Source organism: Dendrobates tinctorius, unplaced genomic scaffold (assembly GCF_039654945.1).
Source record: "Dendrobates tinctorius isolate UK_male_01 unplaced genomic scaffold, ASM3965494v1 ptg000151l, whole genome shotgun sequence".
NCBI classification, from domain to species: domain Eukaryota; kingdom Metazoa; phylum Chordata; class Amphibia; order Anura; family Dendrobatidae; genus Dendrobates; species Dendrobates tinctorius.
The window spans coordinates 7,666,730-7,694,416 of NW_027361818.1; the positions used below are offsets into that span (position 1 = coordinate 7,666,730).

Consider the following 27,687-nt stretch of genomic DNA (forward strand, 5'->3'; position numbering starts at 1 on the left):
CTGATTCTTGCACATTGTCAAGAATCTGCTGATACTGAGTTGAATCCATGCGACCCTCAACTTTAACAAGATTCCCGGTGCCGGCATTGGCCGCACAGCCCCAAAGCATGATGGAACCTCCACCAAATTTTACTGTGGGTAGCAAGTGTTTTTCTTGGAATGCTGTGTTTTTTAGCCTCCATGCATAACGCCTTTTTGTATGACCAAACAACTCAATCTTTGTTTCATCAGTCCACAGGACCTTCTTCCAAAATGTAACTGGCTTGTCCAAATGTGCTTTTGCATACCTCAGGCGACTCTGTGGCGTGCTTGCAGAAACGGCTTCTTTCGCATCACTCTCCCATACAGCTTCTTCTTGTGCAAAGTGCGCTGTATTGTTGACCGATGCACAGTGACACCATCTGCAGCAAGATGATGCTGCCGGTCTGTGGAGGTGGTCTGTGGATTGTCCTTGACTGTTCTCACCATTCTTCTTCTCTGCCTTTCTGATATTTTTCTTGGCCTGCCACTTCTGGGATTAACAAGAACTGTACCTGTGTTCTTCCATTTCCTTACTATGTTCCTCACAGTGGAAACTGACAGGTTAAATCTCTGAGACAACTTTTTGTATCCTTCCCCTGAAAAGCGATGTTGAATAATCTTTGTTTTCAGATCATTTGAGAGTTGTTTTGAGGAGCCCATGATGCCACTCTTCATAGGAGAATCAAATAGGAGAACTACTTGCAAGTGGCCACCTTAACCCCTTAACGACCATGGGGTATTTTTGGTTTTGCATTTTCATTTTTCCCTCCCCTTTCCAGAGCCATAACTTTTTTATTTTTCCGTTTATATGGCCATGTGAGGGCTTATTTTTTGCGGGACGAGTTGTACTTTTAAATGACACCATTGGTTTTAGCATGTCGTATACTCGAAAACGGGAAAAAAATTCCAAGTGCGGTGAAATTGCCAAAAAAGTGCAATCCCACACTTGTTTTTTGCTTGGCTTTTTTGTTAGGTTCACTAGATGCTAAATCTGACCTGCCATTATGATTCTCCAGGTCATTACGAGTTCATAGACACTAAACATGTCTATGTCTTCTTTTATCTAAGTGGTGAAAAAAAAATCCAAAGTTTGCTAAAAAAAAAAAAAAAAAATTTGCGTAATTTTCCGAGACCCGTAGCGTCTCCATTTTTCATGATCTGGGGTCGGGTGAGGGCTTATTTTTTCCGTGCCGGACTGACGTTTTTAATGATACCACTTTTGTGCAGATACGTTCTTTTGATCGCCCGTTATTGCATTTTAATGCAATGTCTTGGTGACCAAAAAAACGTAATTCTGGCGTTTTGAATTTTTTTCTCGCTACGCCGTTTAGCGATCGGGTTAATGCTTTTTTTTTATTGATAGATCGGGCGATTCTGAACGCGGCGATACCTAATATGTGTATGTGGGATTTTTTTTTTACTGTTTTATTTTGATTGGGGCGAAAGGGGGGTGATTTGAACTTTTATGTTTTTTTAATTTTTTTTTATTTTTAAACATTTTTTTTTTTTACTTTTGGCATGCTTCAATAGCCTCCATAGGAGGCTAGAAGCTTGCACAACCCGATCGGCTTTGCTACATATGGGCGATGAGCAGATCGCCCATATGTAGCAGATTTACTGCTGTGCTTTCAGCGCCGACCACCGGGTGGCGCTGAAAGCCTTATGCCTGGAACAACCATAGAGGTGTCATAGAGACCTCTGGTTGTCCAGGCAACGTGACGCCGACCCCTGATCACGTGACGGGGGTCGGCGATGACGTCATTTCCGGCCCGGCGGCCGGAAATGCTATTTAAATGCCCGCTGTCAGCTTTGACAGCGGCATTTAACTAGTTAATAGGCGCGGGCGGACGGCGATTCCGCTCGCGCCTATTGCGAGCACATGTCAGCTGTTCATAACAGCTGACATGTCCCGGCTTTGATGCGGGCTCAGCGCCGGAGCCCTCATCAAAGCAGGGGAGATGTCCGATGACGGACTGTGTCCGTCATTGGACATTAAGGGGTTAAATACCTTTTCTCATGATTTGATACACCTGGCTATGAAGTTCAAAGCTCAATAAGGTTACAAAACCAATTTAGTGCTTCAGGAAGTCAGTAAAAAGTAGTTAGGAGTGTTCAAATCAAGAAAATGATAAGGGTGCCCATACTTTTGCACCGGTCAAATTTTGTTTAAATGCAGATTGCACATTTTCTGTTAGTACAATAAACCTCATTTGAATCCAGAAATATAACTGAGTCCATCAGTTATTAGATATATGAAACTGAAATAGCTGTTGCAAAAACCAAAATTGTTATAAAGAAAAAAGGTTAACATTAATAGGGGTGCCCAAACTTTAACATATGACTGTATATAACTGAATGTGTGTGTGTTGGTGTCACCAACCAATCACGAAGCATCTTTCATTTCACCAGAGCTGTGTAAAAGAAGATGAGCTGTGATTGGTTGCTATGACCAACAGTTTTCCCTCTCCAGAAAACACCTCGTCAGACACTGACATGGTGGGAGAAATCTAGCATTCCCGGAAATATAAGCTCCCAGCCATTGTCTGCCCCCCCAAAAAGGAGCAGAGAGCACATGACAGAAATGAATCACCCCTTCTGTGCCCATATACACATCACACATCCTCCATTCTATAGGCACATCTTCCCTCTTAAATAGATCCCCGGTATGGAAGTTAGGACAGTTCCACTCAGCTCTGTGGTTCTGACCCCAAGCTCTCAAAGGGATCCCCAGTATGGAAGTCAGGGCAATTGCCTTCAAATGCTCTGGTATTGTCCCCAGGCCTCTCTTAAAGGGATCTCCTGTATGGAGGTTAGGACAAATCCCTCAGTGCTCTGAATCTGACCCCAGGATTCTATTAAAGGGATCCCCAATATGGAAGTCAGGGCAAATCCACTCAGCACTCTGGTTCTGATCCCAGGCTGATGGGATGATGTGGGATATTAGTGGTAGTAGTCCGGTGGCTCTGGCTGACGGGATGATGTGGGATATTAGGGGTAGTAGTCCGGTGGCTCTGGCTGACGGGATGGTGTGGGATATTAGAGGTAGTAGTCCAGTAGCTCTGGCTGACGAGATGATGTGGGATATTAGGGGTAGTAGTCCGGTGGCTCTGGCTGATGGGATGATGTGGGATATTAGGGGTAGTAGTACGGTGGCTCTGGCTGATGGGATGATGTGCTTCTGAGATTGGTGCAGGAGCTGTTTTGTCACAAAAGGATCCTGTAACATCTAAAATGAATCCCTGTGCTTTCTTTTCCTGAAAGTTCTCTCCATCTGAACGTAACTATGATGTGGGGAATAGGGAACTGTTGGCCATGAAATGGGCATTTGAGGAGTGGAGACATTGGTTGGAGGGAGCTAAACATCAAGTTGTGGTCCTCACTGACCACAAGAATTTGATTTACCTAGAGTCGGCTAAACGCTTGAACCCTAGACAGGCTAGGTGGGCCTTGTTTTTTACACGTTTTGATTTTGTGGTCTCTTTTCTTCCTGGAACTAAGAATGTCAAGGCAGGCGCCCTCTCTAGGAGTTTCTTTGCTGATTCTCCTGTGGAGACCAAGCCTGCTACCATCTTAGGCGAAGGGGTAGTTCTTTCTGCCATCTCGCCCGATTTGAGACTTGCTCTGCAAGAGTTCCAGAAGGACAAACCTGAGCGTTGTCCCAGTGGAAAGTTGTATGTTCCTGACCAGTGGAAGAAGAGAGTGATGTCTGAAGTTCATTGCTCTGCATTGGATGGTCATCCAGGTATTTTTGGTACTAGAGATCTGGGGAGTCGCTCTTTTTGGTGGCCCATCTTGTCTCATGATGTCAGGAATTTTGTGCAGTCCTGTGGGACTTGCTCCCGGTCTAAATCTTGTTCTCGCTCTAGTGGGTTGCTGATGCCTTTGCCGGTCCCCAGGAGGCCATGGACCCATATTTCAATGGATTTCATCTCTGATATGCCGGTCTCTCAAAGAATGACTGTTATTTGGGTGATTTGTGATAGGTTCTCTAAGATGGTTCATCTTGTACCACTCCCTAAGTTGCCATCTTCCTCTGAGTTGGTGCCCCTGTTTTTGCAACAGGTGGTTCGCTTACACGGGATTCCTGAGAACATTGTATCTGACAGAGGAGTTCAGTTTGTGTCCAGATTTTGGAGGACTTTCTGTTCCAAGCTGGGAATTCAGTTGTCCTTCTCCTCTGCTTTTCACCCTCAAACCAATGGGCAGACAGAGAGAACAAACCAGACCTTGGAGTCGTATTTGAGATGTTTTATTTCCGCTGATCAGGATGATTGGGTTTCATTTTTGCCCATGGACGAATTTGCTTTAAATAATAGAGCTAGTTCTGCCACTTTGATGTCACCTTTTTTTTGTAACTTTGGGTTTCATCCTCGATTTTCTTCAGGGCAGGTGGAGCCTTCTGCCTGCCCAGGTGTTGACACTGTGGTGGAGAGAATGCACCAGATCTGGGACCAAGTGGTGGATAAGTTATCTCTCTCCCAGGAAAAGGCCCAGCGGTTTTCCAATCGACATAGGACCATTGGTCCCCAGTTTAAGATTGGTGATATGGTGTGGTTATCATCAAAAAATATTGCTATGAAGGTGGCTTCTCCTAAGTTTAAGCCTAGATTAATTGGACCTTACAAGATTTTGGAGATTATTAATCCGGTCTCTTTTCGTTTGGCTCTTCCTGTCACATTTAAAATCCATAATGTGTTCCATAAGTCCTTGTTGAAGAGGTTTGTTGAACCAGTTGTTCCTGGGGTGGCACCTCCAGACCCTGTATTGGTTGAAGGTAACATGTAATATGAGGTAGAGAAAATACTGGATTCCCGTTTGGCTAGACGGAGACTCCAGTATTTGGTTAAGTGGAAGGGTTATGGTCAGGAGGATAATTCCTGGGTCTCTGCCTCTGATATTCATGCCAAAAGATTGGTGCGTGCCTTTCATCGGGCTCACCCTGATCGCCCTGGTGGCGTGGTTGAGGGTTCGGTGACCCCTCCTCAAGGGGGAGGTACTGTTGTGAGTTCATTTTCCCCTTCGTCACTGAGGTCTGGTGAACTCCCTATTCTGGTAAAGGAAGGTAATGAGCCTGATTATCAGGCACCTGAGCCTAATGATGACTGGCTGAGTGGAGTCACTGACTGGATATAAGGCTGCCGACGCCCTTCTGCCCTGCGGGTGATTTCTCTGTGGACTTCTAGGACACCAGTCTGATTCCTGCTCCTCTAAAGCTAAGTTTTCTGCTTTGCCTGTTAGCATTCGTGTTTTGTTTTTGTTTACCTTGCTTTTCTGGATTCTGCCATTCCCTGCTGGGGTGAGCTGAATCTCCTTTTGCCTGTTGCTCTGTCTTCAGAATATTCCTGAGTACTGACATAGCTTTTTTGAAGCCTAGCGTCTTCAGGGCCTTTTTCACTGTCAGTCTGTTGGCTCTCATTTTCATAGGGTTTTTTACGGATTGCAGACAGCAGCCTTCCTGTCCTTTCCTATCTAGCTAGCTTGGGCCCCGTCTTTGCTCAGTCTATCTTTCTGTCTGTGTTAGTGTTTTCATCTTGCTTCACCGTCATTATATGTTGGGGGCTGCCTATTGCTTTGGGGTCTGCTCTGGGGCAGTTTAGATTTCCCCTTTCTTTCTTTAGGCCTATTGAATTCTCCGGCTGTGATCGAGGGGTCTAGGGCATCGTAGGAACCCCCCACGGCTACTGCTAGTTGTGTTGATAGGTTCAGGGGTCTGCAATCCGATAGCTGCCAACTTCTCTGGTTTTCTGGACTTAGCTAGCATTTCTGTTTTTGCCTCCTACGGTGACTCAATCATAACAGAATCACCCGCCATACCGCAGATCCTAGGGTACTCAATAGCAGGAAAGAATTGTGTTAAAAAAAAAAAGTGTGTGTATATTCTTTCCTCTATATCTCTGAGGCCGTAGGGGGAATTTTTTTTTTTCTCTCAATGGAGATAAAGCAATTGTCTGATCGTGTGGAGCAGCTCGCTGCGGAAGTGCAGGGAATTTCCGCCTACCTTGCTCGTTCGCATGCTGTTGAACCAAAGATCCCTACACCTGATGTATTTTTTTGGGATCGATCTAAATTTTTGAGTTTCAAAAATAATTGTAAATTATTTTTTGCCTTGAAGCCTAACTCGTCAGGGAGCTCCGCGCAGCAGGTTAAAATTGTCATCTCTTTGCTGCGTGGCGATCCCCAGGATTGGGCGTTTTCTTTGAAACCAGATGATCCTATTCTGACTAATGTGAACGCATTCTTTCAAGCTTTGGGGTTGTTGTATGACGAACCTAATGCTATTGATCAGGTTGAAAAGACCCTGTTGGCATTGAACCAGGGTCGAGATTTTGCAGAGTTGTACTGTCAAAAGTTCCGAAAGTGGGCGGTCCTTACTACCTGGAATGATAATGCCTTAGCTGCTCTCTTTCGGAAGGGTTTGTCAGAAGCCGTAAAAGATACTATGGTGGGATTTCCTGTTCCCTCTGGTCTGGACGATTCTATGTCATTAGCCATTCAGGTTGATCGGCGTTTACGTGAACGCAGGATTGCACGAGAGGTGTTGTCACCGGTTGAACAGACATCTGAACCTATGCAATGTGATTGAGTTTTGTCTAAGGCGCAACGTCAGGAGTTCAGAAGACGTAATAAGTTGTGTTTTTTCTGTGGAGATGCCTCGCATATTATTTCTGTCTGTCCCAAACGAGAGAAACGCTTTGCACACACGTTTTCTGTTGGTGGTGTTCAACCTAAGTTTCTTCTGGCAATTACTCTGATCTGCTCCCTGTCCACATTTTCCGCCAAGGCTTTTGTGGATTCGGGAGCAGCGCTAAACCTAATGGACTGGGATTTTGCTAAACGTTGTGGATTTCCGATGACACCTCTGCAGACGCCTATCCCTTTGAGGGGGATTGATGCTACTCCTTTGGCTAAAAATAAACCTCAGTTTTGGACCCAGGTGGTCATGCGAGTCACCCCAGACCATCAAGAAAATTGCGGATTTTTGGTGTTGCATAGTCTGCATGATGCCGTTGTTCTGGGGTTTCCCTGGTTGCAAATTCATAATCCAGTTTTGGATTGGAAATCTGTGTCTGTGGTGAGTTGGGGTTGTCAGTGTGCCTTTAGTGAGGCTCCGGTTTTTTCCACCTCTCCTCAGTCGCATGATGTTCCTATTTGGCGGCCTTTTATGATGTATTTAGTGAGAATGAGTCTTCGTCCTTGCCTCCTCATAGGAGTTATGACTGTGCAATCGAACTAAGCCCGGGGTGTAAATTTCCCAAGGGTCGGCTCTTCAATTTATCTGTACCCGAGCACGAGGCTATGCGGTCCTATATTAAGGAGGCGTTGGAGAAGGGTCATATTAGACCATCCTCTTCACCCTTAGGTGCCGTTTTTTTTTTGTGGCCAAAAAGGATGGTTCTTTAAGGCCTTGTATTGATTATCGTGCCCTCAATAAAATTACTATTAAATATCAGTATCCGTTACCCCAGATTTCGGATCTATTCTCTAGAGTTAGAGGTGCTTGCTGGTTTACCAAGCTTGACCTCAGGGGGGCGTATAATCTTATCCGCATTAAGCAGGGGGATGAATGGAAGACGGCGTTTAATACTCCGGAGGGACATTTTGAGTACCTGGTGACGCCTTTTGGGCTCACTAATGCCCCTTCTGTCTTCCAGTGCTTCATGAACGATATTTTCCGAGACTTTGTCAATAAATTTTTGATTATCTATCTGGATGATATTTTGATCTTCTCCAAGGATTGGGATTCTCATGTGGAACATATTCGGACTGTGTTCCGGATCTTGAGGGAGAATTCCCTGTATGTCAAAGGATCGAAATGCCTTTTTGGAGTACAGAGGATTTCATTTTTGGGATTTATTTTGTCTCCGTCAACTATTGAAATGGACCCGGCCAAGGTACAGGCCATTTATGATTGGGTTCAGCCCACTTCTTTGAAGGCCCTCCAGAAGTTTTTGGGTTTTGCTAATTTTTATCGGAAATTTATAGCAAAATTTTCTAGTATTGCCAAGCCATTGACTGATCTGACTAAGAAGGGTGCTGATGTGTTGAATTGGTCTCCGGAGGCTGTTGCTTCCTTTCAGGAGCTGAAGCGAAGATTTACTTCCGCCCTGGTTTTGCGGCAACCTGATGTCTCACTCCCGTTCCAGGTAGAGGTGGATGCTTCTGAGATTGGTGCAGGAGCTGTTTTGTCACAAAAGGATCCTGTAACATCTAAAATGAATCCCTGTGCTTTCTTTTCCCGAAAGTTCTCTCCATCTGAACGTAACTATGATGTGGGGAATCGTGAACTGTTGGCCATGAAATGGGCATTTGAGGAGTGGAGACATTGGTTGGAGGGAGCTAAACATCAAGTTGTGGTCCTCACTGACCACAAGAATTTGATTTACCTAGAGTCGGCTAAACGCTTGAACCCTAGACAGGCTAGGTGGGCCTTGTTTTTTACACGTTTTGATTTTGTGGTCTCTTTTCTTCCTGGAACTAAGAATGTCAAGGCAGACGCCCTCTCTAGGAGTTTCTTTGCTGATTCTCCTGTGGAGACCAAGCCTGCTACCATCTTAGGCGAAGGGGTAGTTCTTTCTGCCATCTCGCCCGATTTGAGACTTGCTCTGCAAGAGTTCCAGAAGGACAAACCTGAGCGTTGTCCCAGTGGAAAGTTGTATGTTCCTGACCAGTGGAAGAAGAGAGTGATGTCTGAAGTTCATTGCTCTGCATTGGCTGGTCATCCAGGTATTTTTGGTACTAGAGATCTGGGGAGTCGCTCTTTTTGGTGGCCCACCTTGTCTCATGATGTCAGGAATTTTGTGCAGTCCTGTGGGACTTGCTCCCGGTCTAAATCTTGTTCTCGCTCTAGTGGGTTGCTGATGCCTTTGCCAGTCCCCAGGAGGCCATGGACCCATATTTCAATGGATTTCATCTCTGATATGCCGGTCTCTTAACGAATGACTGTTATTTGGGTGATTTGTGATAGGTTCTCTAAGATGGTTCATCTTGTACCACTCCCTATGTTGCCATCTTCCTCTGAGTTGGTGCCCCTGTTTTTGCAACAGGTGGTTCGCTTACACGGGATTCCTGAGAACATTGTATCTGACAGAGGAGTTCAGTTTGTGTCTAGATTTTGGAGGACTTTCTGATCCAAGCTGGGAATTCAGTTGTCCTTCTCCTCTGCTTTTCACCCTCAGACCAATGGGCAGACAGAGAGAACAAACCAGACCTTGGAGTCATATTTGAGATGTTTTATTTCTGCTGATCAGGATGATAGGGTTTCATTTTTGCCCTTGGCCGAATTTGCTTTAAATAATAGAGCTAGTTCTGCCACTTTGATGTCACCTTTTTTTTGTAACTTTGGGTTTCATCCTCGATTTTCTTCAGGGCAGGTGGAGCCTTCTGCCTGCCCAGGTGTTGACACTGTGGTGGAGAGAATGCACACGATCTGGGACCAAGTGGTGGATAAGTTATCTCTCTCCCTGGAAAAGGCCCAGCGGTTTTCCAATCGACATAGGACCATTGGTCCCCAGTTTAAGATTGGTGATATGGTGTGGTTATCATCAAAAAATATTGCTATGAAGGTGGCTTCTCCTAAGTTTAAGCCTAGATTTATTGGACCTTACAAGATTTTGGAGATTATTAATCCGGTCTCTTTTCGTTTGGCTCTTCCTGTCACATTTAAAATCCATAATGTGTTCCATAAGTCCTTGTTGAAGAGGTTTGTTGAACCAACCAGTTGTTCCTGGGGTGGCACCTCCAGACCCTGTATTGGTTGAAGGTAACATGGAATATGAGGTAGAGAAGGTACTGGATTCCCGTCTGGCTAGACGGAGACTCCAGTATTTGGTTAAGTGGAAGGGTTATGGTCAGGAGGATAATTCCTGGGTCTCTGCCTCTGATATTCATGCCAAAAGATTGGTGCGTGCCTTTCATCGGGCTCACCCTGATCGCCCTGGTGGCATGGTTGAGGGTTCGGTGACCCCTCCTCAAGGGGGAGGTACTGTTGTGAGTTCATTTTCCCCTTCGTCACTGAGGTCTGGTGAACTCCCTATTCTGGTAAAGGAAGGTAATGAGCCTGATTATCAGGCACCTGAGCCTAATGAGGATGACTGGCTGAGTGGAGTCACTGACTGGATATAAGGCTGCCGACGCCCTTCTGCCCTGCGGGTGATTTCTCTGTGGACTTCTAGGACACCAGTCTGATTCCTGCTGGTCTAAAGCTAAGTTTTCTGCTTTGCCTGTTAGCATTCGTGTTTTGTTTTTGTTTTCCTTGCTTTTCTGGATTCTGCCATTCCCTGCTGGGGTGAGCTGAATCTCCTTTTGCCTGTTGCTCTGTCTTCAGAATATTCCTGAGTACTGACATAGCTTTTTTGAAGCCTAGCGTCTTCAGGGCCTTTTTCACTGTCAGTCTGTTGGCTCTCATTTTCATAGGGTTTTTTACGGATTGCAGACAGCAGCCTTCCTGTCCTTTCCTATCTAGCTAGCTTGGGCCCGGCTATCTTTCTGTCTGTGTTAGTGTTTTCATCTTGCTTCACCGTCATTATATGTTGGGGGCTGCCTATTGCTTTGGGGTCTGCTCTGGGGTAGTTTAGATTTCCCCTTTCTTTCTTTAGGCCTATTTAATTCTCCGGCTGTGATCGAGGGGTCTAGGGCATCGTAGGAACCCCCCACGGCTACTGCTAGTTGTGTTGATAGGTTCAGGGGTCTGCAATCCGATAGCTGCCAACTTCTCTGGTTTTCTGGACTTAGATAGCATTTCTGTTTTTGCCTCCTACGGTGACTCAATTATAACAGGTAGTAGTCCGGTGGCTCTGGCTGACGGGATGATGTGGAATATTAGGGGTAGTAGTCCGGTGGCTCTGGCTGACGGGATGATGTGGAATATTAGGGGTAGTAGTCCGGTGGCTCTGGCTGATGGGATGATGTGGGATATAAGGGGTAGTAGTCCGGTGGCTCTGGGTGACGAGACTATGTGGGATATTAGGGGTAGTAGTCCGGTGGCTCTGGCTGACGGGATGATGTGGGATATTAGGGGTAGTAGTCCAGTAGCTCTGGCTGACGGGATGATGTGGGATATTAGGGGTAGTAGTCCGGTGGCTCTGCCTGACGGGATGATGTGGGATATTAGAGGTAGTAGTCCAGTAGCTCTGGCTGACGGGATGATGTGGGATATTAGTGGTAGTGGTCCAGTGGCTCTGGCTGATGGGATGATGTGGGATATTAGGGGTAGTAGTCCGGTGGCTCTGGCTGATGGGATGATGTGGGATATTAGGGGTAGTAGTCCGGTGGCTCTGGCTGATGGGATGATGTGGGATATTAGTGGTAGTTGTCCGGTGGCTCTGGCTGACGGGATGATGTGGGATATTAGGGGTAGTAGTTCGGTGGCTATGGCTGACGAGATGATGTGGGATATTAGGGGTAGTAGTTCGGTGGCTCTGGCTGACGGGATGATGTGGGATATTAGGGGTAGTAGTCCGGTGGCTCTGGCTGACGGGATGATGTGGGATATTAGGGGTAGTAGTCCGGTGGCTCTGGCTGACGGGATGATGTGGGATATTAGGGGTAGTAGTTCGGTGGCAATGGCTGACGGGATGATGTGGGATATTAGGGGTAGTAGTTCGGTGGCAATGGCTGACGGGATGATGTGGGATATTAGGGGGAGTAATCCGGTGGCTCTGGCTGATGGGATGATGTGGGATATTAGGGGTAGTGGTCCGGTGGCTCTGGCTGCCGGGGTGATGTGGGATATTAGGGGTAGTAGTCCAGTAGCTCTGGCTGATGGGATGATGTGGGATATTAGGGGTAGTAGTCCGGTGGCTCTGGCTGACGGGATGATGTGGGATATTAGAGGTAGTAGTCCAGTAGCTCTGGCTGATGGGATAATGTGGGATATTAGGGGTAGTAGTCTGGTGGCTCTGGCTGAGGGGATGATGTGGGATATTAGTGGTAGTAGTCCGGTGGCTCTGGCTGACGGGATGATGTGGGATATTAGGGGTACTAGTCCGGCGGCTCTGGCTGATGGGATGATGTGGGATATTAGGGGTAGTAGTCCGGTGGCTCTGGCTGACGGGATGATGTGGGATATTAGTGGTAGTAGTCCGGTGGCTCTGGCTGATGGGATGATGTGGGATATTAGAGGTAGTAGTCCGGTGGCTCTGGCTGATGGGATGATGTGGGATATTAGGGGTAGTAGTCCGGTGGCTCTGGCTGATGGGATGATGTGGGATATTAGAGGTTGTAGTCCGGTGGCTCTGGCTGACGGGATGATGTGGGATATTAGGGGTAGTAGTCCGGTGGCTGTGACGGGATGATGTGGGATATTAGGGGTTGTAGTCCGGTGGCTCTGGCTGACGGGATGATGTGGGATATTAGGGGTAGTAGTCCGGTGGCTGTGACGGGATGATGTGGGATATTAGGGGTTGTAGTCCGGTGGCTCTGGCTGACAGGATGATGTGGGATATTAGGGGTAGTAGTCCGGTATCTCTGGCTGATGGGATGATGTGGGATATTAGGGGCAGTAGTCCGGTGGCTCTGGCTGACGGGATGATGTGGGATATTAGGGGTAGTAGTCCGGTGGCTCTGACTGACGGGATGATGTGGGATATTAGGGGTAGTAGTCCGGTGGCTCTGGCTGACGGGATGATGTGGGATATTAGGGGTTGTACTCCGGTGGCTCTGGCTGACGGGATGATGTGGGATATTAGGGGTAGTAGTCCGGTGGCTGTGGCTGACGGGATGATGTGGGATATTAGTGGTAGTAGTCCGGTGGCTCTGGCTGACGGGATGATGTGGGATATTAGGGGTACTAGTCCGGTGGCTCTGGCTGACGGGATGATGTGGGATATTAGGGGTAGTAGTCTGGTGGCTCTGGCTGACGGGATGATGTGGGATATTAGGGGCAGTAGTCCGGTGGCTCTGGCTGACGAGACTATGTGAGATATTAGGGGTAGTAGTCCGGTAGCTCCGGTAGCTTTGGCTGACGGGACGATGTGGGATATTAGGGGTAGTAGTCCGGTGGCTCTGGCTGATGGGATGATGTGGGATATTAGGGGTAGTAGTCCAGTAGCTCTGGCTGATGGGATGATGTGGGATATTAGGGGTAGTAGTACGGTGGCTCTGGCTGATGGGATGATGTGGGATATTAGGGGTAGTATTACGGTGGCTCTGGCTGACGGGATGATGTGAGATATTAGGGGTAGTAGTCAGGTGGCTCTGGCTGACGGGATGATGTGGGATATTAGTGGTAGTAGTCCGGTGGCTCTGGCTGACGGGATGATGTGGGATATTAGAGGTAGTAGTCCGGTGGCTCTGGCTGACGGGATGATGTGGGATATTAGTGGTAGTAGTCCGGTAGCTCTGGCTGACGGGATGATGTGGGATATTGGGGGTATTAGTCCGGTGGCTCTGGTGACGGGATGATGTGGGATATTAGGGGTAGTAGCCCGGTGGCTCTGGCTGACGGGATGATGTGGGATATTAGTGGTAGTAGCCCGGTGGTCTGGCTGACGGGATGATGTGTGATATTAGGGGTAGTAGTCCGGTGGCTCTGGCTGACGGGATGATGTGGGATATTAGTGGTAGTAGTTCGGTGGCTCTGGCTGACGAGATGATGTGGGATATTAGGGGTAGTAGTCCGGTGGCTCTGGCTGACGGGATGATGTGGGATATTAGGGGTAGTAGTTCGGTGACTCTGGCTGACGAGATGATGTGGGATATTAGGGGTAGTAGTCCGGTGGCTCTGGCTGACGGGATTATGTGGGATATTAGGGGTAGTAGTCCGGTGGCTCTGGCTGACGGGATGATGTGGGATATTAGTGGTAGTAGTCCGGTGGCTCTGGCTGACGGGATGATGTGGGATATTAGGGGTAGTAGTCCGGTGGCTCTGGCTGACGGGATGATGTGGGATATTAGGGGTAGTAGTCCGGTGGCTCTGGCTGACGGGATGATGTGGGATATTAGGGGTAGTAGTCCGGTGGCTCTGGCTGACGGGATGATGTGGGATATTAGGGGTAGTAGTCCGGTGGCTCTGGCTGACGGGATGATGTGGGATATTAGGGGTAGTAGTCCGGTGGCTCTGGCTGACGGGATGATGTGGGATATTATGGGTAGTAGTCCGGTGGCTCTGGCTGACGGGATGATGTGGGATATTAGGGGTAGTAGTCCGGTGGCTCTGGCTGACGGGATGATGTGGGATATTAGGGGTAGTAGTCCGGTGGCTCTGGCTGACGGGATGATGTGGGATATTAGGGGTAGTAGTCCGGTGGCTCTGGCTGACGGGATGATGTGGGATATTAGTGGTAGTAGTCCGGTGGCTCTGGCTGACGGGATGATGTGGGATATTAGGGGTAGTAGTTCGGTGGCTCTGGCTGACGGGATGATGTGGGATATTAGGGGTAGTAGTCCGGTGGCTCTGGCTGACGGGATGATGTGGAATATTAGTGGTAGTAGTCCGGTGGCTCTGGCTGACGGGAAGATGTGGGATATTAGGGGTAGTAGTCCGGTGGCTCTGGCTGACGGGATGATGTGGGATATTAGGGGGAGTAGTCCGGTGGCTCTGGCTGACGGGATGATGTGGGATATTAGGGGGAGTAATCCGGTGGCTCTGGCTGATGGGATGATGTGGGATATTAGGGGTAGTGGTCTGGTGGCTCTGGCTGCCGGGGTGATGTGGGATATTAGGGGTAGTGGTCCGGTGGCTCTGGCTGACGGGATGATGTGGGATATTAGGGGTAGTAGTCCGGTGGCTCTGGCTGACGGGATGATGTGGGATATTAGGGGAAGTAGTCCGGTAGCTCTGGCTGACGGGATGATGTGGGATATTAGGGGTAGTAGTCCGGTGGCTCTGGCTGACGGGATGATGTGGGATATTAGGGGTAGTAGTCCGGTGGCTCTGGCTGACGGGATGATGTGGGATATTAGGGGTAGTAGTCCGGTGGCTCTGGCTGACGGGATGATGTGGGATATTAGGGGTAGTAGTCCGGTGGCTCTGGCTGACGGGATGATGTGGGATATTAGGGGTAGTAGTCCGGTGGCTCTGGCTGACGGGATGATGTGGGATATTAGTGGTAGTAGTCCGGTGGCTCTGGCTGACGGGATGATGTGGGATATTAGGGGTAGTAGTTCGGTGGCTCTGGCTGACGGGATGATGTGGGATATTAGGGGTAGTAGTCCGGTGGCTCTGGCTGACGGGATGATGTGGAATATTAGTGGTAGTAGTCCGGTGGCTCTGGCTGACGGGAAGATGTGGGATATTAGGGGTAGTAGTCCGGTGGCTCTGGCTGACGGGATGATGTGGGATATTAGGGGTAGTAGTCCGGTGGCTCTGGCTGATGGGATGATGTGGGATATTAGGGGGAGTAATCCGGTGGCTCTGGCTGATGGGATGATGTGGGATATTAGGGGTAGTGGTCTGGTGGCTCTGGCTGCCGGGGTGATGTGGGATATTAGGGGTAGTGGTCCGGTGGCTCTGGCTGACGGGATGATGTGGGATATTAGGGGTAGTAGTCCGGTGGCTCTGGCTGACGGGATGATGTGGGATATTAGGGGAAGTAGTCCGGTAGCTCTGGCTGACTGGATGATGTGGGATATTAGGGGTAGTAGTCCGGTGGCTCTGGCTGACTGGATGATGTGGGATATTAGGATATTAGGAGTAGTAGTCCGGTGGCTCTGGCTGACGGGATGATGTGGGATATTAGGGGAAGTAGTCCGGTAGCTCTGGCTGACGGGATGATGTGGGATATTAGGGGTAGTAGTCCGGTGGCTCTGGCTGACTGGATGATGTGGGATATTAGGATATTAGGAGTAGTAGTCCGGTAGCTCTGGCTGACGGGATGATGTGGGATGTTAGGGGTAGTAGTCCGGTAGCTCTGGCTGACGGGATGATGTGGGATGTTAGGGGTAGTAGTCCGGTGGCTCTGGCTGATGGGATGATGTGGTATATTAGTGGTAGTAGTCCGGTGGCTCTGGCTGATGGGATGATGTGGGATATTAGGGGTAGTAGTCCGGTAGCTCTGGCTGACGGGATGATGTGGGATATTAGGGGTAGTAGTCCGGTGGCTCTGGCTGACGGGATGATGTGGGATATTAGGGGTAGTAGTCCGGTGGCTCTGGCTGACGGGATGATGTGGGATATTAGTGGTAGTAGTGCGGTGGCTCTGGCTGATGGGATGATGTGGGATATTAGGGGTAGTAGTCCGGTGGCTCTGGCTGACGGGATGATGTGGGATATTAGTGGTAGTAGTGCGGTGGCTCTGGCTGATGGGATGATGTGGGATATTAGGGGTAGTAGTCCGGTGGCTCTGGCTGACGGGATGATGTGGGATATTAGGGGTAGTAGTCTGGTGGCTCTGGCTGACGGGATGATGTGGGATATTAGTGGTAGTAGTCCGGTGGCTCTGGCTGATGGGATGATGTGGGATATTAATGGTAGTAGTCCGGTGGCTCTGGCTGATGGGATGATGTGGGATATTAGTAGTTCGGTAGCTCTGGCTGACGGGATGATATAGAATATTATAGTGAATGTGGCTATGTGGAGTGGGCGGGGTTATACACTCAGCTTTATATATATATATATATATATATATATATATATATATATATATATAATCATTATATTTTGTTATAAATAACCGTAGTTAGTTACTGTGCCCGGGCAGCGCCAGGCTCTTCAGCTAGTATATTGTGGTGTAGTGACCACTATGTCCGCTAGGGGGCGCTGTGTGGGTGTCCCAGGACAGGCCTACAGGCATATCCATTGTGGTAATGGGTATAGAATGTTGAATGACCGCTATGTATCCCAAGGTAGGTGGCCTTGAGATGCAGGCTCGAGTATTGATCCGCAGAGGTACTGCTGACGTTTCCGTTACAATGTGTCAGGGAAGCCTGTGTGTGGATGTGTGTAATAGGACCTTTAGTGAGGTCATAGCCATGTGTTCACTAATGGGTGTGGTTATGGACCATATAAGGTACCTGAGGTCCGGTCACATGAGAGAGAGCGCATGGATGTGATTGGGCCATGTGGAAGGTCCCGGCAGGCCTAGGTGGAGGAAGGTGGGCTACCTTCCTGAAGACCACGTGCTGAGGCTGCTGACCCGGTGAGGCCTATGTATGCTGGCTGTATATGGGGAGGACTACACCTCCCAGCATGTGCTGAGATTCTCGGTCCGAGTCTGAAGTAACCGACATTTCTGTTTTTGGAGCCTAAGCTAAAGGCTATTTCTTTGTGACGTGCTAATGTGGTTTATGATGCAAATAAACCGCATGAACTTTAAAAGGAACCTGCCTCTTGACTGTCTCCCGCTGCACCTGAGCGAGTCGAATCCCTACAATATATACACACACACATCTATACATACACACACACATCTATACATACACACACATAGATATACACATACCCACACACACATAATATAAAAATCTTTATTTTTTATAGCACTTCCATAGCACTTTATCTTTTTGCACACATTACATATATACACATATACCGTACATACATACACATATACACACACATACAGACACACATTTATACACACACACACACACACACAGGTGTTCCTTGTAAAATCTGTGGTTAAACGCGCGTTGGGCACGGCGGTCTGGGCGGGTAAGCAGTCTTCATCACCGGCTGGCACCCTTCCATTACCTCTGTTGTGCACTACTCTCTCTATTTGTTGTTTTTCTACAGTAATCATTCTGTGCCAGTTCGGCGTTATTATCAAGCTTTGCCAATAGGCTCCGAGTTGCTGAATTCTCAGCCATTTCTGGACTATATTAAGCACATTGTTCACTTTACCTATAATATTTCGCACTGCCCATTTGTTAGTTATTTTTTAGTGAACTTGCTCTTTATATTATGTTCTATTGGGCATGGTCGCATTAGTTCAGTTCTAGCCGCCATATATACTTGATATGGTATGTCAGAGGCTGGACAGACATCTGACTGGGATGATTTAGTGAATCCTGCTTTGAGCAGGGGGTTGGACCAGATGGCCCAGGAGGTCCCTTCCAACTCTACCATTCTAGGATTCTATGATATGGCCGTATTGACTCTTGGCCTTATACCCTGGTGTACAATAAATACAATCACCACCCTATACTGCTATTATTAGAATTGTTCTCTGAATTACCACATGTAATTATTTCCCGCTCTCCGCATTCAATTCTGTTGAGAGATTTTTAGTCAAATTCTCTTTATTCCTATATATCATGCTTATAAACATTTAAAACATATTTCTACTCGTGTTTCCTCAATATAGGTTTATTAGTCTTCAAAGGTCACATGATAATTGTAATTCTTGTATATACGCTAATACACACACGCACATATACACATACCGTACAGATACACACGTGGTCAAAATTGTTGGTGCCCCTCGTTTAATGACAGAAAACCCCACAATGGTCACAGAAATAACTTGAATCTGACAACAGTAATAATAAATAAAAAATCTATGAAAATGAACAAAGTAAAGTCAGACATTGCTTTTCAGCCAGGCTTCCACAGAATGTAAAAAAATAAAACTCATGAAATAGGCCTGGACAGAAATGATGGTTCCCCTGAAAATAATGTGACAAAAGGAACACGTTAAATCGCAGTGTGTCCACTAATTAGCATCACAGGTGTCAGAAAGCTTGGTCTCAGTCACAGGTCGTGGGTCTTGCAACAGATTAATGACCTAAAACACACAGCTATAAACACCCCAGAATGGCTAAGAGGAAAACATTGGACTATTTCGAAGTGGCCTTCTATGAGCCCTGACCTAAATCCTATTGAGCATCTTTGGAAAGAGCTGAAACATGGCGTCTGGAAAAGGCAACCTTCAACACGAGACAAATGGAGCAGTTTGTTCTTGAGGAGTGGCCAAAACACCTGTATAGAGGTGCAGAAGTCTCATTGACAGTTACAGGAATCGTCTGATTGCAGTGATTGCCTCAAAAGGTTGTACAACAAAATATTAAGTTAAGGAACCATCATTTCTGTCCAGGCCTATTTCATGAGTTTTATTGTTTTTTTACATTCTGTGGAAGCACGGCTGAGAAGCAATGTCTGACTGTCATTTGTTCATTTTCATAGATTTTTTATTCATTATTACTTTTGTCAGATTCAAGTTATTTCTGTCACCATAGTGGGTTTTTCTGTCATTAAATGAGGGACACCAACAATTTTGACCACGTGTGTATACACACATACATATACACATCTACATACATACATACACACATTTGTCAGGAGCGGGATCTGCGCTGCTGACGTCTGCCCCTCGCTGAGGATGGGGCATTTTGGGTACAATAGTATCAATTACTCCGTTATTGAACGTTAGGGGGTCTTTGGTCGCTATCAGTTTGGGATCGCAGGGGGGGTCCTTGAAGATGTCACTGATCCTGAGAAATGGGGGGGGGGGGTGTCACACCACTGGTTTAGTGTTGCCTCCCCCTTATTTTACCAGTCATCTGCCCCATGTAAGAGGCCGTTTGAGTTGTTGTGCAAGGAAAACTTAATAGGGGCCATGGCACCATGTGAGCCCTGCGGCCCCTTCATTCCTGGGATTTGTGAGGGTCCCAGAGGTTGGACCCCCTTGATCATAAAGTGCTGGCATATTCCAGGGACTTGGCAGAAGTGAGAGTATGAATGTCAGTGTTAGTAATAGTAGTACTGATACACGGGGAGCAGTGCGGAGAATAGTGGGAGTAGTATTAGTAATAGTAGTGCTGATACACGGGGAGCGGTGCGGAGAATAGTGGGAGTAGTATTAGTAATAGTAGTGCTGATACACGGGGAGGGGTGCGGAGAATAGTGGGAGTAGTATTAGTAATAGTAGTGCTGATACACGGGGAGCGGTGCGGAGAATAGTGGGAGTAGTATTAGTAATAGTAGTACTGATACACGGGGAGCGGTGCGGAGAATAGTGGGAGTAGTATTAGTAATAGTAGTGCTGATACACGGGGAGCGGTGCGGAGAATAGTGGGAGTAGTATTAATAATAGTAGTGCTGATATACGGGGAGTGGTGCGGAGAATAGTGGGAGTAGTATTAGTAATAGTAGTGGTGATACACGGGGAGAGGTGCGGAGAATAGTGGTAGTATTAGTAATAGTAGTGCTGATACACAGGGAGCGGTGCGGAGAATAGTGGGAGTAGTATTAGTAATAGTAGTGCTGATACACGGGGAGTGGTGCGGAGAATAGTGGGAGTAGTATTAGTAATAGTAGTGCTGATACACGGGGAGCGGTGCGGAGAATAGTGGGAGTAGTATTAGTAATAGTAGTGCTGATACACGGGGAGCGGTGCGGAGAATAGTGGGAGTAGTATTAGTAATAGTAGTGCTGATACACGGGGAGTGGTGCAGAGAATAGTGGGAGTAGTATTAGTAATAGTAGTGCTGATACACGGGGAGCGGTGCGGAGAATAGTGGGAGTAGTATTAGTAATAGTAGTACTGATACACGGGGAGCGGTGCGGAGAATAGTGGGAGTAGTAATAGTAGTGCTGATACACGGGGAGCGGTGTGGAGAATAGTGGGAGTAGTATTAGTAATAGTAGTGCTGATACACGGGGAGCGGTGCGGAGAATAGTGGGAGTAGTATTAGTAATAGTAGTGCTGATACACGGGGAGTGGTGCGGAGAATAGTGGGAGTAGTATTAGTAATAGTAGTGCTGATACACGGGGAGCGGTGCGGAGAATAGTGGGAGTAGTATTAGTAATAGTATTGCTGATACACGGGGAGTGGTGCGGAGAATAGTGGGAGTAGTATTAGTAATAGTAGTACTGATACACGGGGAGTGGTGCAGAGAATAGTGGGAGTAGTATTAGTAATAGTATTGCTGATACACGGGGAGCGGTGCGGAGAATAGTGGGAGTAGTAATAGTAGTGCTGATACACGGGGAGCGGTGTGGAGAATAGTGGGAGTAGAATTAGTAATAGTAGTGCTAATACACGGGGAGCGGTGCGGAGAATAGTGGGAATAGTATTAGTAATATTAGTGCTGATACACGGGAAGCGGTGCGGAGAATAGTGGGAGTAGTATTAGTAATAGTAGTACTGATACACGGGGAGTGGTGCGGAGAATAGTGGGAGTAGTATTAGTAATAGTAGTGCTGATACACGGGGAGCGGTGCGGAGAATAGTGGGAGTAGTATTAGTAATAGTAGTGCTAATACACGGGGAGCGGTGCAGAGAATAGTGGGAGTAGTATTCATAGTAACTATAACAGTAGTGTCAGGCACAGCTTGGTACTGATAGTGATACCTCTCGCGTAAGGCCGGGTTCCTCAGGTCCACGATGAGTGGCAGGGTTCTCTTGAACTGGTCGATGCGATTCCTCGCCGTCTCCACCACGTCCCAGTTCTTATCCTGTGCAGACAGTGGGATTATGTCCGGCCCCCCAGTGCTAATCCTCAGGAGCGGTCGTAGCAACTAAATGCCCCATTTTGTTTCTTTAAATTCTTGGACAGCGCTCTCAGAGCCGGTTTCTGGTACTACAATATGGATACATCCCCTGAGCAGCAGCAGTGAATCCAGCCCATTACTGCGGCTCCCGGCATCTGACGACAGAGGAGCTCACCATGGATATGGTCCCCTGGTTTGGAGAAGCCCCCCGGGCTCGCAGGCAATCCTACATATAAAAATGTTATATTTTGGGGTCCCTGTTTCCCCGGGGGACTGTGTGATGACGTACCTACTGAACACTGTATGCCTCTGTGATCTTCACAATAACAAAGGGGTCCCCCTATTTCTACTGTGTCCTACAATATCATACACCCGAGAAAACAAAAAGCAAAAAACACAAATATCCTGAACTAAAAAGTAAAAAGTATACTGCAAATAATGCATAAAGGTAGTAATAATAATAAGGGTATTTAGTAAACATAATTTTGTTCAAAATAATGTACAAGCCATAAAAATACTAGATAGGGACTGTCCCACAAGGGTTGCCGTGACGTGGCGGGATGGCTTGTACATTATTTTGATCAAAATTATGTTTACTAAATACCCTTATTATTATTACTACCTTTATGCATTATTTGCAGTATACTTTTTACTTTTTAGTTCAGGATATTTGTGTTTTTTGCTTTTTGTTTTCTCTGGTTAATGGTCATGTGTTAATATGCACTTACATTGTGCATACACATTAACTTACTTTCTCAGTTCAGATTTGTTTTTTATTTGTTTTTTATTTTTTTAATATCATACACCCGGTCTGAGAGACCACCCAGGAGGACCCCCACCTTCAGCTTACAATGTCATACACCCAGCCCGAGAGACCACCCAGGAGGACCCTCACCTTCAGCTTACAATGTCATACACCCAGCCTGAGAGACCACCCAGGAGGACCCTCACCTTCAGCTTACAATGTCATACACCCAGCCCAAGAGACCACCCAGGAGGACCCTCACCTTCAGCTTACAATGTCATACACCCAGCCCGAGAGACCACCCAGGAGGACCCTCACCTTCAGCTTACGTCATACACCCAGCCTGAGAGACCACCCAGGAGGACCCACACCTTCAGCTTACAATGTCATACACCCATTCCGGGAGACCACCCCAGAGGACCATCACCTTCAGCTTACAATGTCATACACCCGGCCCGAGAGACCACCCAGGAGGACCCTCACCTTCAGCTTACAATGTCATACACCAGGCCTGAGAGACCACCCCGGAGGACCTCACCTTCAGCTTACAATATGATAGACACAGCCTGAGAGACCACCCCCGGAGGACCATCACCTTCAGCTTACAATGTCATACACCAGGCCTGAGAGACCACCCTGGAGTACCCTCACCTTCAGCTCTCGGCTGAGCCTGACAAGCCTTCTGTACAGACCCTGTGCCGTGTTCTCCATAACCTCGGTTTGCAGGGTGAGGAAGCGGCCGCTCTTCCACTCGCCCCAGTTCTGTTCCCACTCTTTGGTGGCTTCCCACACCAGCTGCAGCGCGTCCAGGTCCTGTAAGAAGGGGATCATGAGGACTGTGATGGGACAGGGCACAACGCTGGGAGCTCCTCATCCCTTGACCCACCTTCTCCAGGGCTTGGATGTCTTTGGAGCTGGGCTGCTCAATCTTGAACATGCCGAGCCCGGTGCGAAGGCTGCTCTCCTCCTCCTTCAGGGCGTCCATCATGTTCCGGAAGATGGAGATCAGCTCGAGCGCTGGATCGCAGCCCACAGAACTGGAGAATGGACCTGGGAGGACAGGAGATGATGGGGGTTCTACTTCTAGGAGATGAGTTGGATCACAGCGGGAGCGCTACTCACCTCTGTCAGCGAATTCCTCCAGGAGGGACCGGGACTTTTTCTTGAACTCGTCAGCCGTGTGGATGAGGCTGGTCTTGAACTTCTCTTTGGACTTTTTCAGCATGGCCTCACCATCTATGAGGCTCTGCTGGAAGGACAGCCATGCCTTGTTCAGGGAGTCCAATGTCTGCAGCACCTGCGTGAACCGGACGCGTTTACTACAACATGCACTGACGATAGACACTCCAGAGCTGCATTCACCATTCAGCTGGCTTCCACTAGAGCTTTCTCCTGAGGGCTCATTGTGGGTGATGTAGTGCTCACACGGGGTGCTGTAATACTTGTCCCATGCAGGGCTGTGTATGTGAGCACAGAATATCCACTTAGTAACCAGCAGAATTGTGAGTGCAGCTCTGGGTGTAGATTAAAGGGGTTTTCCACAGTCAGGAAAGTGGATCCCAAATCCAGGTGCACACCCCTCTGGGTCCAGCACTGGCTCGTCGCCACTGCTCGGGACTCAGTGACTTGGCTGCAGAGCTGACGTCACTGCACAGCCGTTGAGCTCAGTGACACGTCGTCACAGGTATTGGAGCAGTGTTGAAGAACCGATGCTGGACCCCGTGGACAGTGAGTTTATGCTCAGTACAGAAAAGCATTTAGGGTCCACTTATCTGGAAGTGGAAAACCCCTTTAAGGGTTTTTTAGCTTAGGATATTTCCATTGGCAGTAAGTAGATGGTAAGTGTCCCCCCCCCCCCCCCCGCTGGACCCCCAGTAACCAGCTGTCATCTCCTGGGTAACCTGGCAGCAAGTGTTTGCTTTCCCTGCAGTGCCTCCAGAGGGGATAAGAGGCATTGCATGGGTGCTGTGCAATGCAGGACGGGAGGGTCCTTCAGAGCGAGAGATGCTCCTTATGGCAATGATGAGGTCACTGGAGAGGACCCCACTATTCACTCCCTAATAGGGTGTATGAAAATGGGGGTTCCTAAACGCGTCTACATCTTTAACCCCTTCCCGCCCAATGACATGCTTTTGCGTGCCGGCTGGTGGGGACTTGCCTGTAATGGCAGCGACTGGAGCCAGCTCTGATCTCTGATGCTTATCCAGGTCATCTACGAGCCGTAGTGCCTGAAACGCCCCTTTAAGGCTGCGGGTGTGGCTGACAGATACTCACAGATTCCTCCACCACCACCTCGTATTTCTTAAGGATTTCAAACTGGTCGTGGATGGGCAGGATATGCCCCTCGGTCCTGGAGAGCTCGCCCTGAAGGGTGTCGTATAGGGCGAGGCTCTGGGACAGCTCATCCAGCGTCTGCGGGGGCTTCACCACCCTGCCAGGAGAAAAGAGAGAAGCCAATCACCATCTCAGACATCCGCTGCACTGGCACAGAAGTGTGTCAGAGAAAAAAGGCACATTGTAACTTCTTCTCTAGTCGCATCCAGAGCTGCATTTACAATTCTGCTGGCTCTGATGTATGGGGCATGTGCTGGTGCATTGCACTGTGGGAGGTTGCTGTCAGCTTGCAGCTTTCACTCAAACTGGAGTCCTAATTAGGTTACTAGATACATCATGATTTCTCCAGTCACAGCTGGAGCTGTAATCAGAATTCTGCTTTCTCTGGTGCACTGCATTGTGGGAGGAGAGCTGACCTTTTGGCATTGTTGCTCAGGTAGTCGTGCAGCTCCATCAGTTTCTCGGTGGCCATGTGCCTGAGGAGGCCGGTGAACTTGTTCTGCCACTCGTTGCAGTGCTGCACCAGGGCGAACTTCAGCTGAGAGCAGTCCAGCAGCACAAACTGGATGCTCTGCACCGTCTCCTGCTTCTGCACGTTGTTCGCCAGCTCCGTGTATCTGCAGACGAGGGGACGGCACCAAAGAAAGAGAAAGATCCCGCGTCAGCTGAGGAACAAGCAGTGTCACGGGAGGGAGGACAACTACTCTCACCGGGCAATGTCGGCATCAAACGCAGACACCATGGGGTTCAGTCTCTGGTAGCGACGTATCAACGTGTCCTTCTGGGGCTCCCAAATCATTCGGAAGGAGTCCCAAGTCTTCAGGTAAGCCTGGAGGAGAGAAGCGTTGGCAGCCATGCCTGCACTGATCTGAGCCTGGATCTTCTTGATCTCTTCATCCCGTTCTAGGAGACAAAGGTGCGGACACAGGTCAGGGTCTCGGCTCCCTCTGGGGTCCTACGCTCTGGATCATCCCAACTTGTGGGACGGGACACCTCACAGCTATCTTATCACAACGATACCACCTACTGGGACCTGCAGCGTAAAGAATAGGGAACAAGAGAGCAGCAGTCTCCTCATACGGGAGTGAACGAGACCTTGTCAGCGAGCTCCATTACCCAGGATGCAGTGTATGGGGTCCCGCTGGGACATCCTCTTGGTCAGTATGTCTGGCAGTCTCCTGAACTTGGACACCGTGGTGAAGATTTCCGAGCTGACGCTGCTAATGATGTTAGCGAGCTGCAGCAGGGTGGGAGAGAACTCCACCTGCAACAACGAGGAGAGGGCCGTGAGGTTATACCCCCAACCTGAGACTCTTCAGGTGCTATGAAACTACAACTCCCAGCATGCCCTGGGAGCACTGATTTCAGGTAAAATGATGAGGGCTTTACCTCCGCCGTGGACCCAGACACGTCATTCTGTAGTATGACCATGACGCGGAAGAGGGGGCTCTGGGTAGTTTTGGCATCACCATTGATAGCCTTGGAAAGCTCCTGCAGAGACCACTTGATGTTCAGCCTGAAGGCCTCTTCGATTAGACGATCCATCTTCTCAGTATAGTTCACCCAGTGCTGCTGGACCTGCCGGGACACAAACACATCACCGTGGTATACCGAGCACAGGAAGTGGCCATCTACAGGTGGCACAGGGCCGTACCTCAGGGCCGTCTGCTCTGAAGACCTCGTAGGTGGCCCTCATAAGGCTGCAGATATCCTCGTGAAGGCTCTGCAGGCGGCCATGAATAATCCTCCGGTGTTCCTCCTGCATCTCTTGAAACTCCAGGTCTCGGAAGACGTGCTTCCCATCAATGTGGAGCAGCAGCGTCTCGCTTATCAGCTGGGTGCAGCGGGAAATGCTCAGGTTGGAGGCCTTGTAGTTGTCAACGATTTGTTGTATCTGGAGGAGAACTCGTTATTAGTGATGAGCGAGCGTGCTCGGATAAGGTGTGATGGCAGCACGCTCGTGTCTTGATCGAGTATTTTCGATGTGCTTGATAAAAATGCTCGAGTCGCTGCACTTACATGTCTGGCGGCTGTTAGAAAGCCTGTTTGTTAGGCAATCCCTGCATGTGTTGTGGCTGTCAAAGAGCCACAAAACTTGCAGACTCAAACATTTTTTTCGAGCACGCCGAAAGTACTCGATTAGGACACAAGCGTGCTCCAATAACACCTTATCCGAGCATGCTCACTCATCACTACTCATTATATAAAATTAGAGGTCAGGAATACCTACTACTACCCTCACCATTCAGGTGTGCTCTCCTCTGACCGCTCTCTTATACTGGGTGTGCTCTCTGACCGCTCTCGTATACTGGGTGTGCTCTCCTCTGACTGCTGTCTTATACTAGGTGTGCTCTCCTCTGACTGCTGTCTTATACTAGGTGTGCTCTCCTCTGACTGCTGTCTTATACTAGGTGTGCTCTCCTCTGACTGCTCTTATACTAGGTGTGCTCTCCTCTGACTGTTCTCTTATGCTAGGTGTGCTCTCCTCTGACCGCTCTTATACTAGGTGTGTTCTCCTCTGACTGCTCTTATACTAGGTGTGCTCTCCTCTGACTGTTCTCTTATGCTAGGTGTGCTCTCCTCTGACCGCTCTCTTATACTAGCTGTGCTGTCCTCTGACTGCTCTTTTATACTAGGTGTGCTCTCCTCTGACTGCTCTCTTTTACTAGGTGTGCTGTCCTCTGACTGCTCACTTATACTAAGTGTACTGTCATCTGACTGCTCGCTTATACTAGGTGTGATCTCCTCTGACTGTTCTCTTATACTAGGTGTGCTCTCTTCTGACTGCTATCTTATACTAGGTGTGCTGTCCTCTGACTGCTCTCTTATACTAGGTGTGCTCTCCTCTGACTGTTCTCTTATGCTAGGTGTGCTCTCCTCTGACCGCTCTCTTATACTGTGTTCTCCTCTGACTGCTCTTATACTAGGTATGCTCTCCTCTGACTGTTCTCTTATGCTAGGTGTGCTCTCCTCTGACCGCTCTTATACTAGGTGTGCTCTCCTCTGACTGTTCTCTTATACTAGGTGTGCTGTCCTCTGACTGCTCGCTTATACTAGGTGTGCTCTCCTCTGACTGGTCTCTTATACTGGGTGTGCTCTCCTCTGACCGCTCTCGTATACTGGGTGTGCTCTCCTCTGGCCGCTCTCGTATACTGGGTGTGCTCTTCTCTGACTGCTGACTTATACTAGGTGTGCTCTCCTCTGACTGCTCTTATA

The 27,687-nt window shown here is 48.4% G+C and overlaps 1 protein-coding gene across 1 annotated transcript in view; it reads right to left on the bottom strand.

The window, feature by feature from the left end:
• The window catches only part of DNAH2 (dynein axonemal heavy chain 2), a 149,895-nt gene that overhangs the window by 51,953 nt on the left and 70,255 nt on the right, over positions 1-27,687 (bottom strand). The window contains exons 17-26 of the mRNA XM_073547053.1: positions 26,126-26,365; positions 25,861-26,049; positions 25,588-25,735; positions 25,182-25,374; positions 24,888-25,088; positions 24,412-24,568; positions 23,260-23,434; positions 23,024-23,187; positions 22,789-22,950; positions 21,253-21,356 (exon numbers count right to left, since the gene is read on the bottom strand). Of these exons, the coding sequence (XP_073403154.1) occupies positions 21,253-21,356; positions 22,789-22,950; positions 23,024-23,187; positions 23,260-23,434; positions 24,412-24,568; positions 24,888-25,088; positions 25,182-25,374; positions 25,588-25,735; positions 25,861-26,049; positions 26,126-26,365 (1,733 nt within the window). The remainder of the gene's footprint in view (positions 1-21,252; positions 21,357-22,788; positions 22,951-23,023; positions 23,188-23,259; positions 23,435-24,411; positions 24,569-24,887; positions 25,089-25,181; positions 25,375-25,587; positions 25,736-25,860; positions 26,050-26,125; positions 26,366-27,687) is intronic.